The following is a 20,171-nucleotide window of genomic DNA, read 5'->3' on the forward strand; positions in this document are numbered from 1 at the left end:
TTAGCATACTGGGTCTTTGTCCAGGCGAATGAAACACGGAAGAGGGAGATCTGGAGCTGACCCCTGCCTCCTGCCCATTCCAGGGACCCTGGTGTCTACCTGACACCCCATGTGGCCCCATGAGGACATGGGAATGCTGCAGCGCAGACAGGCCCCACCCGAGAGGCCTGGCCAGGCAGCCTTGTTCTCAAGACCTCGCCCGACCTCCCCATCGAAAACCTTGGGTTTATGCACAAGTTGTTATGATCCATTTGAGAATTTGGCTGGGGATCTTTTTGAGTTTGCTGACCTAGAGCTTGCAAAGTGCCACCTTTGTCTTAAAAAGGTGCCCCATACTTGGTGCATCTTCCAGGATTCCTCCACACTTTGCTCTCCTCGAGTGTTTCCAGGTCTTGAGGGGGTTCACAGATTGCAACGTGCTGTGCTGCCGCTCTTGACGTTTCAGTTCTCAGAGCTCTTGTTTCTGCTCCGAAGCTTCAGGGATCCGCCATTCTCACCAGGGGGCAGTCCTCGGTCTGTGCACTGGGGCTTTCTCCCCACCGTGGGTTCAGGACCCTGTCTTGCTGATGTGACCACAGAGAGGGGGCAGCCCCCACCCCGGGACCTGGCCCCTAGCTTTCTGGGCTGTCCCCTCTACTTGCCTTCTCTGAGATTAGCTTCTTTGTAGTCAGGAGCTGATAACATTGCCCTTGGGCTGACCAAAGATTCAGACATCTTGATTTATCCTGAATGAGACCTGGTTCTGGGCAGGTTTTGTGCTGGCTTGGGTCTCAGGAGTGGGCTTGAAGACGCTACTTACTTCCCATGGGACACTGGACAAGGAGGCCACTCCCCTGCAACCTACTGGTCCGGTCTGTTAGCTCTGTTTCTTTAAACAAAGGGCTTAGGTGTGAAAGCCATCTCACATTTTCACATTTCCTTGCAGAGCTTTGGTGTCTCGCATCTTCTCTTTTTTTTAATGGAATTGTTTTTCCTAATTTCAGTTTGTTTATTGCTGATACATAGAAATACAATTGAATTTTTTTTTAAGTAACCTCTATGTCCAATGTGGGGCTTGAATTCAGAACCCCAAGATCAAGAGTCACATTCTCTTGGAACTGAGCCAGCCAAGTCCTCCTCTGGTTTCTTCTGGAGAATTGCTGTGACCCTTCCCCCACTGTGCCCCCCCCCACACACCCCGGGCCCATGTTTCCATCTAGGCTACAGCTGGCGTCTTCTTTCAATCCTGCCCCTCTACTTCAGATAAAGCAGGATGCCCGTGTGGCCAACTCCCCCCACCTCCCAGGGTCCCCAACATTTCTGGGCTGGACACCATCTCTGCAGCGGTTCACTTCCCCCGCTGATGACCTCAGGGGTCAGAGGCCTCCTGCAGTTCTAAAAGACAGAGTCCTTAGTCTCCAAGTGGCAGCTCTAAGTAAATAGGGAGGTTTGCTGGCCCATACTATGCCTCTGACACAGCTAGATAATTGCTGGGCGCTCAGCAGGCTCAGGGGACCCAGAGTTGTTTCCCCAATGCCCCTCACACTTCTCCCTTGGGTGGGGGTGGAGGGCTGCAGTGGCCAAGCTGGGACTGCAAGATGTAGGTTCTTCCCTGGGGAAGGGGTCTCTGGCTCTGTCTTCTCTGGATCTGTGTGGCCCTGCTGTAAAGTGGCCCTGGAGATTCAGATTTCCACCTTGCCCAGCAGGTGCATCTCTGGCTTAGGAGCATACTTGCACCTCCTGTTTGCTGGATGGTGGAATGAGAGTGGGGATCTGCACACAGGTGGCTATCTCCTGGGGACAGGCAGCCTCCCAGCTGCCACCTCCCAGGAGACTGAAACCGCATGGCTCAGAACTTCCTGTCTCCTTGTCCTCTTCCAGGATGGCTGTCTGGTCAGAGCACACCTGAGGCCGGACTTGGCTGGGAGCACCGGAGGGTCGCTAGTCTCCCCGAATTTGTCTTTTGCCCCTAGTTTTTCTGTAATCTGCAGACTGGCTCCAGGAAGGTTTTCTGCCACCCCCTCCAGATGCACGTGTCCCAGGGCTGACCCCCAGGGCCTGCGAGGCGAAGCTGGGACACTGGGTGCAAGGTCAGGGCCGCGACTGGGGCTGGGCTGTTTGCAGGAGGCCGGCCTCCGGGAGTGGCAGGGACTGGCCGAGTGCCGAGGCCGCTCCTTGGCGGTGACCTTCGGAGACCTGCCCTAGGCGTGCGGGTGACACTGGGGCGGCCGGAGCAGGGCGGGGTGGGGGGACGCCAGGTTCCCGGGGGGAGTGGAGCAGGCCACCCAGCAGTCTCCCTGGGGTCGGTGTGGGCCCCCCCGCCACGCCCTAGCCCCTCGGGCACAGACGCAGGCGGCTCGGCGATGCCCACTCGGCTCCGCTGCTGGGCCACGGCCGCTTTAAGGCGCGGTCCACCCCCAGCTCGAGGCGGGGTCTATACGGCCCCGCCCCCTGCCCTGGCCCCGCCCCCAGGGCCGCGCGGGCGCATTGGCTGCGCCGGGCGCGGGTGGCGGGTGGCGCTTTGAACTCGGCGCGGGCGGCGGTGCGGGCCGGGGTCCGGGGCCGGAGTCGGGGTCCGATCGGGGCCGGGCGGAGGCCGGGTCCGGGGTGTGGGCAGCAGGAGCTGCAAGCGGGCTGCCGGCGCTCCTGGGCGTCCGCGGTGCGGGCCATGGCGGCGGAGGCGCGCGTGTCGCGCTGGTACTTCGGGGGACTGGCCTCCTGCGGGGCCGCCTGCTGCACGCACCCGTTGGACCTGCTCAAGGTGAGGGCGGCGCGGGCCGGGCGGGGGCGGGCGCGAGGCCAGGGGTTGGGGAGGGGGGGCGCGGGGGGCCGCCCACGCCTGGGCGCTGACCTGCCTGGCCCTGCACTGGCCCTGGAAGGCGTGAGACTTGGGGCCGCCTTGTGGTTCACTGCCCCCGCCCGGAGACCCTGCCCACTCCGGGGTGGAGGTGCCCGTTGTCGGGGACCAGGGGCCGCGTTCCAGCCCCGGTTGTGCCCCATACTACCTGTGTGACCTCGGGCTAGTCGCTTGGCCTCTCTGAGCCAATTTCCGTCCCGCAGTTGTGAGGACAGTTCTGCCGGGTTTCGAGTTGAGGGGGTGGTTCTGTGGGGCGCACACATGTTGGCTCTAGCACACCCAGGGCATGGACCAGGTGCCTCCCTGCCTGGTGGGTACCCAGCACACAGTGAGGGAATGGCACACGTAGCCTGCGCTATGTTCCCTGGGATCCCTGCTTTGGGCTGCTTCCTCCTGGACTGGGTGGGCACCTGGAAGCCGCAGGTCCTGCACCCACACAGGTCCTGCCTTGTGAGGGTGAGCAAGAAGCAGTCCCACTCATTTTACTTTTTTTTAGGAAAAATGCTTATGGGGCAGTATGACACAGAGCTTCTCTTGTCTCCCAGGGCCAGCCGGGGGCGGGGGGGTTGTTTTCTGCCCCTTTCTCACTACAAAGAACAAAGAAGAAAGGGCCGATGATGCAAAGCCTGGTCGGCCCAGGAGGCCCTGTCCTGGGGAACCTGGGCTGTGGTCACATGGAACCTGTGGGCCAGGGGGGCAGCTCCCTGGCCACCTCTTTCCCTACCCCCACCCAAAGCGGCCTGACCCCCCTACTCACCCCCTGGGAGGGCTTGGCACCTGTGGCCCTGTTGACCCAAACCTCAGCCTCTGGCCAGGCCCCCACCCCAGCCCCTTCTCCACCTGAGGGTATGTTTCTTTCAGCAACTTTTGTCCTAAATGAAGGAGGATTGACTTCTCTAGTAAAAATGCTCACCTCCAGCTAGGCAGGATTAGCAGCCGTGGGGGCTGAAGGTGGTAGCCCATTGGCACACCTGAGACCTGGCATGTCCTGGGAGAGGCCTGCATGCTCCTAGTAGCCCCCAGGGCCTGAGAGGGGGCTAGGAGGAACAGGGCCAGGCCTGGAAGGTGCTGTGACCACCTGGGAGAGGAGGTGACAGTGAACTGAAAGGTTCTTCTTGTTTTGAGAAAGGAGGAGCCTCCCCTCATGTCTGTTTTATTTTGCTTTCCTGATGCCCAGGCAGGTACTGTGCCGCCTGCGCTGTGCCCACCGTGGGGCCCTGGAGGGTTAGGCTCTGTGTCTGATTGTGGCTGGGCACAGCTTCTAGGGGCCCTTGGAGTGGCCCAGAGCCCCCTGTCCATTGTCCAAGGCTCCTTTGGGCATCACTGCCCCATGCCCTGCCCCCCGGGTGCTGTTTTGCTGCAGAATGCTGCCAGGAGGGTCAAGGGCAGCAGGCAGCCACAGGACGCTGACTGCTGTCTGGCCCAGGGGGTACTCAACCCCCCTGCGGAAGCAGGGAGGACAGCTTTGGAGGCAGACCTCCCTGGGAGGCCCTGGCTGAGCACGTTGCCCTCAACGACATGGCCACTGGAGAAATGATTTACAGCTCTTTGATCTCTCCCTTTGCCCCGTGCCCTGGCTCAGTCCTCACAGCTGCTTCTCGCCTGGACAAGGGCTGCTTCCTGCGTGGACACCTTGCCCCCAGGCCCAGTGCCCTCTGTCCTGTCCAGCTGGCCGATGTGGCTGAGTGGAGCACAAAGCCCTCTCCGTCCCCACCCACCTTCGCTGCCCTACCACCCAAGCCCCTGGGCCGGGACAGAGAAGGAAGAGAAAGGTGCACCCACTGAGCTACTTAATCCTCATAGCACACTGAGGGAAACTGAAGCAGGAGGGTCCGTAACCTGCCCAGGGAGGCCCAGCCAGAACACGACTGGGGCTGGACAGAGTGGGGTGTACGGGGACAGATTCCAGGGTGGCCCTCCCAGGAGTGTCCTTTCCCCTCTCCCCCACCGGACTCCCAGCATCTCTTCCAAGCCCACCATGTTTCTTCAGCCTGTCTCTGAGTCCCCATAACTTCTGATCCCTCTTGAGAAGTGGCATGGCTAAGAAATGGGGCTCTGGAGTCACCTTGCTGGGGTCTACATCCTGCCTCAGTGTCCTCATCAAAATGGGACTCATGACCCCCACTCCTGTAGCAGGTGCCGTGAGGACTCAGACACATAGGTGAACTATTTCTCACGGGCCTGGTGGGCTCACGTGTCAGCCGCCATTGTTCCTTGTAAAGCAAAATAGTGTGGACTAGAGGTTGGCGCCAGGTGTGGGCGTGGAGTCCCATCTGCACCCAGCTGGGCACCCTTAGGAGACCTCTGTGTCTCCTGTGCCCCAGTTTCCCATCTCTAAACTGGGGTGCTGAGAGGACCCAGCCCGTGGGGTCTCCGTGTGGGAAAGGGCCCGGAGGGAGCCGGGCTGGGCGGGCCCTGCGGCGGGGCCCGGCGTGAGCAGCTGTACTCCGACAGGTGCATCTGCAGACGCAGCAGGAGGTGAAGCTGCGCATGACGGGCATGGCCCTGCGGGTGGTGCGCTCCGATGGCGTCCTGGCACTCTACAACGGCCTCAGTGCCTCCCTGTGCAGACAGGTGCCTCCGGGGCTCCCCCCTCCCGGGACGGTGGGTGGCTAGGACTCCCAGGAGGGCACTTCTGCCTCCCAGGGCCCCCCCCACCGCTGCGAGGTGAGGGCTTCCCTAAGCCCTGGTCCCAGAGCCCATGCAGGTAGAGGGAGAGACTGGTGTCCCTGGCCTGGACTCGGACGCACTGTGGGTGCCCTGTGGGCATGGGAGTTACTTTGTCCTCCTTTTCAAGGCTGGGTAGGAGAAAGGAACCACACGGCCCCAGGAGTCGGCAGGGTGTGGTGGCCTGGGATGTGCTTCTGCCTTCCACCGGGCCAGCCCTGCTCTCACAGCTGGCTCAAGACCTCCACTTAGACGTGGGGAAACTGAGCCTGGGGAGGGAAACTCTGGACTCAACCAGCCTCGGGTTTGTGAATTGGCTCAGTCACTTGCTGACCGTGTGGCCTTGGGAGGGTCCTTCACTGTCCCCATGGCCCATTTCACGATGATTGTGCACCAGAAGGGCTGGGGTGGGGAGGGCCGACATGCCCAGCAGGGTTCCCCCACGTGCACCCTCTGAGCTGGGCCCCTTTTCCTCCAGATGACCTACTCCCTGACTCGGTTCGCCATCTATGAGACCGTGCGGGACCATGTGGCCAAGGGCAGTGAGGGGCCCCTGCCCTTCTACAAGAAGGTGCTGCTGGGCTCCATCAGCGGTGAGCTGCCAGCCGGGCCGGGGAGGGTGGGCGCAGGTGGGCATTGCAAGTCATCACATGTTGGCTCTGGGGTCTGTCGCCCCAGGTTGCATTGGAGGCTTCGTGGGGACTCCCGCAGATATGGTCAATGTCAGGTCAGTGTGTGCCCCCACCCAAGGTCAGGGTCTTTCCCGACTTCTGACTGGGTGGGAGGCTTACTTGCTAGGGTCTGCGGTGTGTTCAGCCTGGAACAAGCCCTCGGACCTTGGGGCCTGGACACGGGGGACTGGGGGGCAGGCCAGGGTGAGCCCCGATGCCCACCAGCTTCTGTGTGGGGCGTATTTGGCCCCCTGCCGCCCCCCTGAGCCTGTGGTTGTTTCAGGATGCAGAATGACATGAAGCTGCCCCCGAATCAGCGCCGCAAGTGAGTAGCGGGCGAGTTCTGCTCTTGGTTGGGGGGGTGCCTGGGGCGGGGCGTGCAGAGCAGGAAGACCTGAGCGCCTCTGCCAGGCCCCGGCTGGGAGTCCCAAGAGGCCTCGTTGCCTGTGGCGTCACCTGGAGCAGGCAAAGGCTGCTGGCGGCGCCCTCATCCGCCCGGAGTTGGGAGGGCCTCTGGGTTCTTTCCTGGTGGGGGAATCTGGGATGGAGGCTGGCTACTTTCCGCCCTTTTCTGATATCTCGTACTTGTTCACAGGAAGGATGGTTTACAAGTTTAAGTGAGGGGGTTTGGGCCTTTAAACAAGTTTGGGGGCTGGGATTTTTTTTTTGCGGTAAAAATACCGTTTTTCATGAAGTCTGAGATCCTCTTGATTCCAAGGCTGCCTAAGGACGGACGCCCCAGCTAGAGAGCAGGCACTGGCTACAGTCCAGGGGTAAAACGGGCTCCGGGCAGGCCCCACCCTCTCACCGTCAGGACCAGCCCGCAGACAGACCCAGCCTCGGCGGGGCGGTCTTCAGGCACTGTTGTCCCCTGACCCCTGTGGCAGCTGCATGGCTCTCCCTGGGGAGGACCCTCCCCCAGGGGCCATGGGCAGGGAGGGCCTCACCCCCGCCCCTTGTCTGTCCCTGGCAGCTACGCCCACGCCATGGACGGCTTGTACCGGGTGGCCCGAGAAGGTAAGAGGAGCAGGCCCTTTGTTTGGGGGGTCCAAGGAGACAGAGGGGCCTGGGGAGTATTGTGCAGGACCTGGGGGAGGCCTGAGGGGTGCGGCTGGGCGCCTGACCTCCTTTCTCCGGCAGAGGGTCTGAAGAAGCTGTTCTCGGGCGCGAGCATGGCATCCAGTCGAGGGATGCTTGTCACCGTGGGCCAGGTGGGGCTTCTGCTGGCGGTGGGCCTCCCCGGGCAGCATCTGGGGGGCCCGCCCTCAGCCCCTGGAGAGGTGGGGGAGGAAGGCAGTGGGCATGGACCACAGGTGGGGGCTGGGGCGGTGGGTAGGCCCCTCCCAGTCCGGGCCTCCCCCGTCTGCCCGGTCACAGTAACTGGAGGTGACCTGCAGAGCAGGCACTTGGTCAGTCCCGGTGATGTCCCTGTGGGCCCCTGTCTACCTTCCTGGGGCCGGGGGCCATCCCACAGGCCCTGCTCACCCCTCCCCCCCACAGCTGTCCTGCTACGATCAGGCCAAGCAGCTGGTCCTCAGCACCGGGTACCTGTCTGATGGTGTCTTCACTCACTTTGTTGCCAGTTTCATCGCAGTGAGTGCTGGGCCTGGCCGTTGGGGGAGGCGCGGGGGCGGGGGGAGGCTGAGTAGTCTTGGGAGCTGAGTGTGCCCGCCGGGACGAGGCCAGGGCTCAGAAGGCAGGAGGCTGTGGGCAGGTGTGGCGGATGTCCCTCTCGGGCTGCATACGTACGTGGGCGCTGAGGCCCCGGTGCCCAAGCTGGGATGGTTTCTAGTGTCCCCAGCAGCCCAGGGTCCTATAGCCCTGAGGATGCCTCCGGGGGTCCGGGCCCGGGGCTTCTATGGGGGTGGGTCTGTGGGGGAGGGTGACGGGTGCCCACGTACTCTGCCCGGCAGGCCCATTGGTGATAAGCCCCCCTCCCCACAGGGTGGCTGCGCCACGATCCTGTGCCAGCCCCTGGACGTGCTGAAGACACGTCTGATGAACTCCAAGGGCGAGTATCAGGTGAGTGGGGGCTGCAGGCACTGTCCCCCTCAGGAGTACAGGCCTGGGGGCCGGGACGGGGGACAGGGAGGGGTCCCCACACTGCTGTTATCAGGCTCCAGGCTCCATGGCTGCGTGAGCCCGTGTCCCTGTCCTGGCACGTGGAGGAGGCTTTCTCCCCCCTGCACGAGCACATTCTCCCCAGTTGCTCTTTCCAGCCAGCCATGGAGCCGCCCTTGGCCGTTTTTTAAAGACTTTATTTTTTTTTAAGTCGGCTCCACGCCGAGCGTGGGGCTTGAACTCGCGACCGTGAGATCGAGGGTCGCGGGCCCTACTGCTGGAGCCGGCCAGGCGTCCCCCTGTGTTTAAATCCGATTCCTTGGTGTTCACAGAGGCGGCCCGTTCACTGCAGTCAGTGAAAGTCGGTGAGCTGCCGCATTCTACTGGGCAGGCCCAGGACCCGGTGACCCACAGGCACGCACGCCACTTCTGTGTCCCTGCTGTGCCCTGCTCCAATTCCCAGCCCCCCACACGCCGTGGGTGCCCGGCGGGTCCCGTGCATGCTTCTGGTTTTGCTGTGTCAGCAGGCAGGGTGGCCTTGACCCTCTCGGCTGCTGGCTTCTCCAGCTGTCATGACCTTTGACCGGTCCAGGCCACTCACTGCACAGGGCCCCTGGCTAGTGCTGGGGGAGGGGTGTGTTATTTGTATTCTGCAAGTAAAATGCAGCTTTTTTTATTGCTTTATTTTGTGTTTTCTGCAGGGTGTTCTCCACTGCGCAGTAGAGACAGCAAAGCTCGGGCCGCTGGCCTTTTACAAGGTTGGGCTGGGCAGGGGCTGGGGGTGCTGGGGAGGGCTGTGCAGGGGCTGTGCAGGGGCTGGGGGGGGCTTGGGGGCTGGGGCGGAGCCAGGGGCATGGTGGGAGGGGCCTGCGGCTGCAGGGGCGGGGTAGGGGGCTAGCTGGGGCGGGGGTCCGCACCGCTCCCCCGCGGCCGCCCTGCGCGCCCCTCCCCCCCCAGCCCCCCGGCCCCCGTGGCTGCGGCGGCGGGGCCCTCTCTGGGCTCCCTTCACTTCCTGTTATCCCTGTCTCCGCCCAGGGCCTCCTGCCTGCAGGCATCCGCCTCATGCCCCACACCGTGCTCACGTTTGTGTTTCTGGAACAGCTCCGCAAACACTTCGGCATCAAAATGCTTTCCTGATGGGCCGCGGAGCAGGCTGAGCGCGGCCCCGGTGCCCTCCTCCCTCCTCCTGGGCCGGGACCTCCACCCTGGCCTTCCCCAACAGGCTCCTGCCCACACCCCAGCCTACCTGGGCCTGAGCTCATTCCAGTGACCTCGTCCCCTCCACCTCCTGCCTGCCCACCCCAGGCTCTCCCCACCTGGTATTCCGGCAGCCCCCCTGCACACTAATGACTCAGAGGGGAGGTGTCCGGGCCCTGGGTTCAGTTTTCTCTCCTCCCTGAGTAGCTGGTTAACACAAGGTGGGCTGTCCAGGCTTTCTAGAGTCTGGGGCCCTCAGCACCATCTTCCAGCAGCTTCCATCAGGAGTTGGGTGGCCGCGGAGAGGGGTGCAGACCCCCAGCATGGCTCACCAAACTAGGTGTATGCATGTGCCCTTTTATTTCTGGAGAGGGACCATAGCTTTTCTGACATTCTCAAAGGTAGCTCTGCCCCCGGAGCTCCGGGGCCCTGGGCAGATGGCACCATGCAGAATCAGCCTGCCCAGGAGGGAAGGTGAGCACATGGCCTGCGGGCACCAGGTCCAGCCAGCCCCCTGCTGCTTCAACAAGTAGTTTCGCCAAAAGCTCTCAAAGCCAGGAGCCTGCTGCTGCTTCAGGGAGCGTGGGGTACGCACGGCGTCCCCGCCTCCCACGGCTCCCAGGCAGAGGCAGGCTGCAGGGTGTCCTCGGGGGCCCACTCCGTGTGGACGGTGGTGTCCGCCCACAGCCGAGACCCAGAATGGCCGCGTCTGAGGTCTGCCAGAGCAGCCCGTCCCCCTGACCCCAGCAGGGGTGCTCTGCAGGGGTGTTAATAAAGGACTGTGAAGTGCTCCACGTCTGGCATGTGCGTGTCGGCTGCTGTGCTGTCCGGGGGCCACAGGACCCGCTCTGCACCCTCCGAGGAGGGCTGTCCGGTTCTGGGGGGCAAGGCTGAGGGCCCAGAGGGAGAAAGAAGCCCAGCCCTGACCGGATACGTGGGGGTGGGCTGTGGGCAGAGGAACTGGGGGGGCCCAAAACCAGGGGAGGAGAGGGGACGGGGGGTGGGCAGGATGTGTGTGTTGGGGGTCTGGATCCAAGTTACCATGGACGCCTGGGCCCTTCTTCTCAGCAGGCACCTGGGCACTGCAAGACACCCCGCCCCCTGCTTTGAGAGTCCCTCTTGGCTGTGGGGGGAGCCCTTGGGGTCAGAGTCCTGGGCCCAGGAAGGGACTGGGCAGACCCAGGTTCTCCAGGCCGCGGACCCTCGCACGGACAGCTGGGGCAGGAGCTGCTGTGGGGGCCACCCTGAGGCGGACGCTGCCCAGGGCCTGCTGCTGATGCTCTGGCTCTGGAGCATTTCAAGTGAACAGCAACATAAGGGGTTAGGTGGCGGTGAGGGCTGCCCGGCTCAGAACTAAAACCCGCTAAATCTGGATAAGCTGCCACCGCAGCAACCCACGCACGTCCCCTCAGTTCCCCTCAGCTCCAGCAGGGAGCACGCACCAGCGCCGCCCCCACCCACTGCATTGTTTGGAAGGCTTGGGGTCATTTACAGATAAATACTTAGGCACGCGTATCTAAAAATAGTCTTTCAGGGGCACCTAGGTGGCTCCTCGGGGTGAGTGACTCTTGGTCTCGGCTCAGGTCATGATCTCAGGGTCGTGGGATGGAGCCCCTCATCAGGCTGTGTGCTCAGCACAGAGTCGGCTTGAGATTCTATCTCAAATAAATCCTTAAAAATAGTCTTTCAAAACCTGTGTGCATGACTCCAGCAGTAATTCATGATATGTGGGAACAGTAATGGTCCGTCTTTACCCTCTACCCTCAAATGTCCGCAATTACACTTTGAGAGCTGGTTTCCTGTGAATCGGTCCAGGTCCAGGCCTGCGGTGTCTCCTTCCTGTCCTTTCTCTGCTGTTCCTGGGTCCTGCCGCCTCCTCTCAAATTTGGCCCCTTTGCCCCTGAATTTCCTAAAACCGGATCTGGATCCAGGTCCCATTTCTGAGCAAAGGACTTGGTGTGGGGCGTGGTTCCTGCATCCTTGCCGGGGTCTCAGGACCTGGCCAGGTTTGGGGATGGGCACAAAGCAGCCATGCACCTGGGATCGCAGAAGGTGACGTGAGGCTTCTGGGGTCGCGGAGCTGGTGGGGCGGGGGCGCATGGGGGCAGGCACCAAAGAGGGTCCTGGCCAGACCCAACTCCGGCGGTTTGGGCTTGCACACAACTCCCCGTGCCCGGGTCAGAACCCCCACTGAGACAACTAGAACCGCAGCCCGATAATAAAACAGGAGGGGTAGGGGTGAGTAAGGCCAGGGGGAAGGCTGCGGCTGCCCTCAGACCCCAGACACGTAAAGGCTGATTTGGGCCACGGAGGGGCGTGTTCCCCTTGAAGCTGCTTCGGTTCCGAGCAAGGAATCCTCTTCGCCTACGTTCATGTGCCCCAGGCATTCCGGGACGCCGGCCCCTCACCAGCTTCCACCCAGCCTGTCCCTCCCAGGACCAAGGGGAGAAAGTGCCCCGACTGGTTTGGCCAGGACCACGGTGGTGCGGCTGGGTGCAGCGGGTGCGGTGGGAGGGACGCTAGCTTTCCCGGCACAGGGATGACACACACGGGGACGGGCGGCAGGCCGAGCCTCTACGGGCGGCGGCTTCCTGGAGCCCGCACTCAGGGTGCAAGGACGGCGGGAGAGGCCTGGCTGGTCCAGGGGCCCCACGTTCTTCCTCCGTGGGCACTCAAAGCCAGCCTGAGAGCGCGAGCAACGCGCCGGGCCGCCCCCAGCCTTCAGCCCCGGGGGCACCTGCAGTCCGGCCCAGCATTCCGCCTTCGGCCCAGCCTTTTTTTCTTAAAGAAACACTACATACTTCGCAAAAAGTTACATTCCAAGTACTTGTCAAGAAATTTCAACAAGGGGGCTCAGACCACTCACCGGGAAAGGACATTGCATCAACAAGAAGTGCTGGGCACCTGGACATCCGTGTGCCGCGTGCTGACGCCGGACCCTCACCTCACACGGACACAAAACTCACCTGGCAATGGATCCTACACCTGGATGTCAGAGCTGAAACCGTAACCCTTGCAGGGAGGCAGGAAAACCGCCCCCCTGGGAACCCCGAGCTCCTCCGGCAGAGACTGGAGGGCAAGCAGGGGGCCTCGGCGGTGGTCGTGGGGGGCAGCAGGTGCAGCCCGAGTGATGGGTCAGGGCCGCACGGGCTGTCTCTGGCTGCTCCTGGGTGCGGGGAAGGCGGCTGGGGCACAGAGAACGGAAGCTGGCCGTTACTGGCCGAGTGCGGGCCAATTGCTACAGCAGCTAAGAAACGTGTCCACACAGACCCTTGGGCAGGAACTACCCCACGTCCACCACCTGCTGACCGGGCCACCGGAATGTGGCATGTCTGCAGGACACAGGATTGCTGGGCCATAAAAAAGAAATGAACGTCAAGACAGCTGTTAGAAGGCAGGCGTGCTCCCGCCCACACTGAGGACTGGTGAGGTCTCGCTCCCCCTGCACCCACCAGCCTCCCCCCACCCCCCCACCGCGGCACCGGCGCCGGCGGACCCTTTCCCCACCGGTGCTGCTGGTGACCCAGGCGAGGAAGCCGTCTGTTAAAATGGGACCACAACAGGGGCGCCTGGGTGGCTCAGTCGTTAAGCGTCTGCCTTCAGCTCAGGTCATGATCCCAGGGTCCTGGGATCGAGCCCCGCATCGGGCTCTCCGCTCAGCGGGAAGCCTGCTTCTCCCTCTCCTGCTTCTCCCTCTCCTGCTCTCCCTCTCCTGCTCCCCCTGCTTGTGTTCCCTCTCTCGCTGTGTTTCTCTCTGTCAAATAAGTAAAATCTTTAAAAAAAAAAAAAAAATGGGACCACAACATGCGAGAAACACTAACGTGTCCGTTTCATATTTTGCTTAGAAGAGAAATAACTAAACTTTGAAAAGAGAATTTTTTAAAGATTTTAAGTCCTCTCTACACCAAACATGGGGCTTGAACCCACCACCCTGAGATGGAGGGGCGCTCGCTCTTCCGACTGAGCTAGCCGGGGGGCCCCTGCAAAGAGAATCTGATTCCAGGATCATATTAAGGGATGGGTGCAGGCCGCATGTGAGCCGTGTCTGACGGCTGCGCTGGTGTGGATGCTGGGGACGGAAGGGGACAGCCTGTGGTGAGCACACTCTTCAGATGTGCCCGTCTTGAGCCGGCCCTTCCTGGAATTCTGGATCCTTGAATGAGGCTGGTGTCATCCGGGGCCCTTGGGGACAAGGGTCGATCCCTGAAAGCAGCCCAAAGGCGTGCAGAGGGCCCAACCGGCCCTCGCCAATGACCCCAGGGCCCTGGCTCATCAGCCTCTTCTTTCCACTCCGTCCGACTGGGGTGAGTTCATGTGTCTATTTATAAAGAGTTGGGTTTTTTTAAGTTACCCGCAGACCGCAACACAAACTTGCAGGGTAGGGAAGGCTTTTCTTGAACAGTACACCTCCCTCCAACCAGACGCTCCCCAGAAACAACCCCGGCCCTCAGACCCGGGTATTCTGCCCCTTTACTGGGCTGTGACGGCAGAACAGCAAGACAGAAGCGCGGTGGGGAAACCACTCGTCAGGGAAGCATTTTCCATAAGAGATGTTCGTTCCTGAAAGATGACGGTAAACAGGGGAAAGTGGAGTCATGTGCTTCTTCTCCTCCCCTCCCCCTCCCCTCCCCTCCCCCTTCCCCCTCCCTCTCCTCCGTCCCCTCCTTTCCTTCCTTTACTCCTCCTCCTCCCCCTCCACGCCCCCTCTTGCCCCCTCTTCCTTCCTCCCCCCCTCCCCCCTCCCCTCCCTGTCCTCCCCCTCCTGCCCCCTTCCACCACCACCCAACCACCTGGCACCCAGGGCTCAGCTTGTCCTGCTGGTGCTATAAGCCAGAGGGATTTGTCCTGGGCTCAGGTCCATACTCTGTGACCAGCAGGGCCCTTTCTGGGGGACAGGGGGCCCTCTCTCCTTGGGGGCATAGGCAATCCTGGAACTTGCCGGTCCTGTAGTGTCCATCCTTAGGGCACCTTCTGTGTGTTCTCTAGCCAAGGGTTGCCTCTGTCCTGCTCTTGAAGGGGTGCTCCTGGCTCCCCAGCAGCCCCTGTTGGGCTCCATCTTGACCCTGCCTGAATCTCCAGGGTCCTCATCCACTGCCTCCCGTGGGGCCTGGGGGGCTGCTCCAGGGTGCAGGCCCCAGGGGGGATAATCAGTGGGAGGTGTCCCTAGGCCTTTGAAGACCCAGCTCTGCCTTCTGCTCTGGGATCCCCAGGAAGACTCTTGCCTACCTGGGTTTCATTGCTGGGGCGTCTCAGAGAAAGGCTGGGGTGGGGGCTAAAAGTCTCGGGGTCTTTCAGCCCAAGAGGGTCTGCTCTTTGCCTTTTGTGTGAACCACAGCTTGGCTGGGTGCCCTCCACCCCTTTGTAAATGCTGATTCCATTCCTCACTTCCCTTAGGGGAGACTGGCTTCTGACTCCAGGTCTAAATGATTCTTCAACCTGAAATATCAGTAACAAGCACGATAGTCTCAGGGTCCTTCCTTTGGCAGTTTTCCTGGAGCAAGATATGGTGGATCTGTGCATCAACTTCTCCATGGCCCCGACCTCGGCTTCTGTCGCACCTTCCAGAACATCTTCTGCCTCAGTTAAAGGGCCTCTCTCCAAAACACCCTCTCCTGCATGGTCTTTGTTTTTGTTTTTTTTGTTGTTTTTTTTTAAGATTTTATTTATGTATTTGACAGAAAGACAGCGAGAGAGAGAGGGAACACAAGCAGGGGGAGTGGGAGAGGGAGAAGCAGGCTTCCAACTGAGCAGGGAGCCCGATGCAGGGCTCGATCCCAGGACCCTGGGACCATGACCTGAGCTGAAGGCAGACGCTTAATGGCTGAGCCACCCAGGCGCCCCTTCTGCATGGTCTTTGTCCTCCACCCCTGCCCCCCTGCCACTGTTCCCAGCTTGCTGCTATCTCTGTTCCTTCCTTGTCCCCAGGGCGACCGCTGCACCTTGCCCTGTTGTCCTGCTGTGAGCAGGCTACTCCGGAAGTGCCCCTTGCTCTGCTCAGGCTGTCCTCTCTCTCAGTCCCTGGATGGCTTTGTCACCTGCTCTTGGAGAGCAGGTGGTCCCTTGGAGCAATTCCCTCTCATTCCCTTTGAATGCCCTTAGCGCGTTCCCCAGATTGGGCATTTGCTCTGGCGTTCCAGGGCTTTCCTGGAGAAAATCAAAGAACCAAAAAGTGTTTCTTTGGAAAGGTCAATAAAATTGACAGACTTCTAGCAAGACTGACAAAAGGAGGTATCACGACAGACCCTACAACACCGAACAGATGTTAAGGGAACAGAATGAACAACTCTACGCACATACATTTGGTGACTTAGATGAAAGGGAACAATTCTTAGCAGAGCACAAACTACCACAATTTTTCCAACTTGAAGTAGATCATTTGAACAGCGTTATGAATATGAAAGACATTGAATTCATAACTTTAAAACTCCAAAGAAAGAAATCTCTGGTCCTGATGGTTTCGCTGGAGAATTCTGCCGAACACCAGAAGGACCTTATAGAACCTCTTCCAGAAGCTGTCCCACTTGATTTAATGGAACTAGTATTGCCCAGATGCCGTAACCAGACAACGCAGAATAAAAAAACTACAGACAGGGGCGCCTGGGTGGCTCAGATGGTTGGGCGTCTGCCTTCGGCTCTGGTCGTGATTCCGGGGTCCTGGGATCGAGCCCCGCGTCGGGCTTTCTGCTCGGCGGGGAGCCTGCTTCTCCCTCTCCCTCTGTCTCCCCCCTGCTCATGCTCTCTCTCTCTCCGTATCTCTGTGTCTTAAATGAATAAATAAAATCTTTAAAAAAATAAAAATAAATTTAAAAAATTTAAAAAAAATAAAAACTACAGACAAACATCCCTCGTGAATACAAATGGGAAAATCCTTAACAAAACATTAGCACCTAGCACTTGGCAGCACCATAATCAAGTGGGCTTTATTTCAGGGATGCAAGGCGGGTCCAAAGTTTGAAAACTCAATGTAATTCATTGACTAAAGTAGAAGAATTGACAAAATTTGACAAAATTCAACTCCTATTCATGATTTTTAAAAAACTCTCAGAAAGCTAAGAATGAGAGGAGCTATAACAACAAGATTGAGAACGTCTCCCAAAAGCCCATGGCTAACATTACACTTGACCGTGGGAGACAGAGGGCTTCCCCCGAGGCCAGAGCTGGGCCAGGCGCCTCCTTGCTCAAGTTCAGCACAGCCCGGAAAGTTCTAGCCAGCGGCAAGAAAACGAAACAAAAGGCACACATAGAAAGGAAGAAATAAAACTATGCGGAAAATCCCAAGGAATCTACAAAAAGAAAAAAAAAAGTCCTCCTAGAACTAAATGTTTCTTTTAAGTATAAAAAGAGAGGTTTTTCAAAAGAGTAACATATGCTTAAGAACTAAAATACACACTCCTAAATTACCTCCCTGCCGGAGAGAAGATCACAGGGGAAACTACGAAAACTTCTGAAGGACCCACAGTGAAAGTACAACCCAGCAAAATGGGAAGCTGCAGTGAGCAGCCCGGGAAGGGACGTTTACAGCCTGAAAGGCACTTCTTACAAAACTGAAACAGCGCCTGAGCGTCCAACTCCGGCACGTACAACAAGAGCGGGGTGATACCCAGAGAGAGCAGAAGGAAGAAAATATTAAAGAATAGAATGAAAGGGCGCCTGGGTGGCTCAGATAGTTAAGCGTCTGCCTTCGGCTCGGGTCATGATCCCAGGGTCCTGGGATCGAGTCCCGCATCGGGCTCCCTGCCTCTGCCTCTCTGTCTCTCTGACTCTCATGAATAAATAAATAAAACATTAAAAAAAAAAAAAAAGAACAGAATGAAAGAAAGAGAAATCAACGGACAGAAACTCAAAGCTGACACTTCAAAAAGACATGAAATAATCCAAGCTCTGGCGGGACCAACTGGGGGCATCGAGGGAGGACACAAGTCATCGGTGAAAGAGAGCGCACTAAAGAAATACTGGGGATTGGAATTATGAGCAAATGCGACCCACGGCTCCATTATGTGGAAGATAAGTTTGAGCAGATAATGATCTAGGAGACTATAGACAGGCAGGATACCCCACCGGAGAGTGGCGAGATATGCCAACAGAACTCTGGCCCCAAACGGCCAGGACTTGGTCAATAACCGTCAGCTTCCCCAATCTCCACCCCAGCTCCCCACTCAGGACCAACCAGAGAGAGCCAGGGAGCCCCCCTGACCCACCCTACAGGTTGTGCCTCTCCTTAGACGCCCGCAGCTTCCCCCAGGCCAACAGCCTCGGGTCAGGCCACCCCTGAACCCCCAGTCCTCCGCCTGCCTGCCTTTGAGTCTCCGCCAGAATGCAAGTCACCGTGGCTTCCTCCTCGCTGGAGCGACCTCTGAGAGCCCGGCCCCTGCCTGTCCTCGCGTGGACGGCCTTCTTCTGCATCCACGATATGTATCCATTGCTGGAACTCGCACACGTGGGCACACCAGCTCTAGCTGGTTTCACAGGTGAATTTTTACTCAACGTTCATGGACTGTTTACGGGACAGAAAAATCCCAGTCTTAAAATTTTCACAGAAGGCTAGCATGAGCTCAACTCCAAAATGAACATTAGTAGACCAATCTCCTTCACTACTATAGTGCAGAGAGCCTAAATAGACTGTTAATAAATTGAAATCAGCTACATATCAAAAATGTTAGCCCTTGTGACCTCACTGGGCTTACAGCAGGATTTCAGTGTCAGGAAACCGATGGGCGCATTCCTCATTACACATTAGAGGAGGGGGAATGCACCATTACCTCAGGAACTGCACAAAGAGCACTTGATACATTTTAATACTCATTTGCCATTTTCTTTTTTTTTTTTTTTTTAAAGATTTTATTTATTATTTGACAGAGAGAATGAGAGAGAGAGAGCACATGAGAGGGGGGAGGGTCAGAGGGAGAAGCAGACTCCCCGCCAAGCAGGGAGCCCGATGCGGGACTCGATCCCGGGACTCCAGGATCATGACCTGAGCCGAAGGCAGCCGCTCAACCAACTGAGCCACCCAGGCGCCCTCATTTGCCATTTTCTAAAAATCTCTTAGCAACTCAGGAGTAGAAAGGCATTTCCTTGATCTGATAAAGGGCATTTCCTTAAAAATATATAGCATAATTAAAATACAAATTTATGGGGCGCCTGGGTGGCTCAGTTGGTTAAACGACTGCCTTCGGCTCAGGTCATGATCCTGGAGTCCCGGAATCGAGTCCCACATCGGGCTCCCTGCTCAGCAGGGAGTCTGCTTCTCCCTCTGACCCTCTTCCCTCTCGTGCTATCTCTCATTCTCTCTCACTCAAATAAATAAATGAAATCTTTAAAAAAAATAAAATAAAATAAAATAAAATACAAATTTATAAGGATAGACATTTGATTATTTAACAATCTTTTACAATTATGCATGATAAAAATTTCTTTTTTTTCTTTAAAGATTTTATTTATTTATTTGAGAGAGAGAGAATGAGAGACAGAGAGCATGAGAGGGAGGAGGGTCAGAGGGAGAAGCAGACTTCCCGCTGAGCAGGGAGCCCGATGCGGGACTCGATCCCGGGACTCCAGGATCATGACCTGAGCCGAAGGCAGTCGCTTAACCAACTGAGCCACCCAGGCGCTCCCCGCATGATAAAAATTTCTTAAACAAATGTATAAACACACACACAAATAACAAACCAGAGACAACATTTGCAAATTATGTGATAAAAAGTTCCTAATTTACTAATTGCTCCTACAAATCACTATACTAAGAAACCTGATAGAAAAACAGGCTAAGATTGTTAATCTTTATGGGCCATAGACCTTGCATTAATTGGGAGTCTTCTGATCACATGGTACAGAAACAAGGTTCAAAATGACTTGTACAAAAGAAAATGTATTGGCTTACATAACTGAAAAGCCTGGGGGTCAGCCTTCAGGCATGGCTCGATCCAGGTTCTTCACCCATTCCTCTTCTCCTTCCTCAGTCCAGCTTTCCTCTGCATGGCTTCATTCTCAGGCAGCCTCTCCTCAAATGGAGGCCACATTCCACCAGGTCAGATTCCTCATGGAGAGGGGGAGAGCAAAGATTTGGATGACCTCTCCCGGACCCCACCCAAGTCAACCTGGCCAAGCCTGAGTTTCCAGGCTCCCTTAGCCCCAAGAGTGGGGAGAGGGCCCCCAAAGGAATACCAAGCTGCTGCTCACAGAAAAGCAGGGAGAGACTGGACAATGTTCTGCAGGCAAAGGCTTTGCCCATCGCAGCCCCATCTAGAAATTAAAACAGCAATGCAATGTTACTCAGCCACACCTAGAATGAAATCCTGCCATTTGCAACAACGTGGACGGAGCTGGAGGGTATTATGCTGAGTGAAAGAAGTCAGTCCGAGAAAGACAATTACCATATGATCTCACTCATAGTGGTGTTTAGAAACAAACGAGCAAAGGGGAAAAGAGACAAACCAAGAAACAGACTGCTCACTACGGCGAACACCCTGACGGCTACAGAGGGGAGGTGGGGGGGCAGGTGACGGGGCTTCGGGAGGAGCAGCGGCTGACGCCTGGAAGTGTAGAGTCACCGTATCGTACCCCCACATCTAATCTTACACCGGACCTTAACTAACCGGAATTTAAATAAAAACTTGAAACTACAAGAAAGAAAGAAAGAGAGAGAGAAAGAAAGGGAAAGAAAGAAAGAAAGAAAGAAAGAAAGAAAGAAAGAAAGAAAGAAAGAAAGAAAGAAAGAAAGAAAGAAAGAAAGAAAGAAAGAA

The 20,171-nt window shown here is 57.9% G+C and overlaps 1 protein-coding gene across 3 annotated transcripts; it reads left to right on the top strand.

Annotated features, from left to right (window-relative positions):
- The first annotated feature begins 2,493 nt into the window (after positions 1-2,493).
- SLC25A10 (solute carrier family 25 member 10) lies at positions 2,494-10,281 on the top strand. 3 transcript variants are annotated; one of them, XM_021680786.1, is made up of 11 exons: positions 2,494-2,740; positions 5,291-5,410; positions 5,982-6,096; positions 6,182-6,230; positions 6,458-6,499; positions 7,148-7,191; positions 7,315-7,385; positions 7,675-7,767; positions 8,119-8,196; positions 8,937-8,993; positions 9,271-10,281. In XM_021680786.1, the coding sequence occupies exons 1-11, from the start codon at positions 2,648-2,650 to the stop codon at positions 9,370-9,372; spliced, it is 864 nt and encodes a 287-aa protein (XP_021536461.1). In that variant the 5' UTR covers positions 2,494-2,647; the 3' UTR covers positions 9,373-10,281. The 3 variants fall into 3 exon arrangements, with proteins under 3 accessions (XP_021536461.1, XP_044777555.1, XP_044777554.1); XM_044921620.1 differs by having other exon boundaries at positions 7,675-7,768; positions 8,090-8,196; positions 9,271-10,219; XM_044921619.1 differs by lacking the exons at positions 8,937-8,993; positions 9,271-10,281 and having other exon boundaries at positions 7,315-7,767; positions 8,119-8,195.
- Positions 10,282-20,171: the final 9,890 nt, after the last annotated feature.

The sequence above is a fragment of the Neomonachus schauinslandi genome, chromosome 15 (assembly GCF_002201575.2).
Source record: "Neomonachus schauinslandi chromosome 15, ASM220157v2, whole genome shotgun sequence".
In the NCBI taxonomy this organism is placed as follows: Eukaryota; Metazoa; Chordata; class Mammalia; order Carnivora; family Phocidae; genus Neomonachus; species Neomonachus schauinslandi.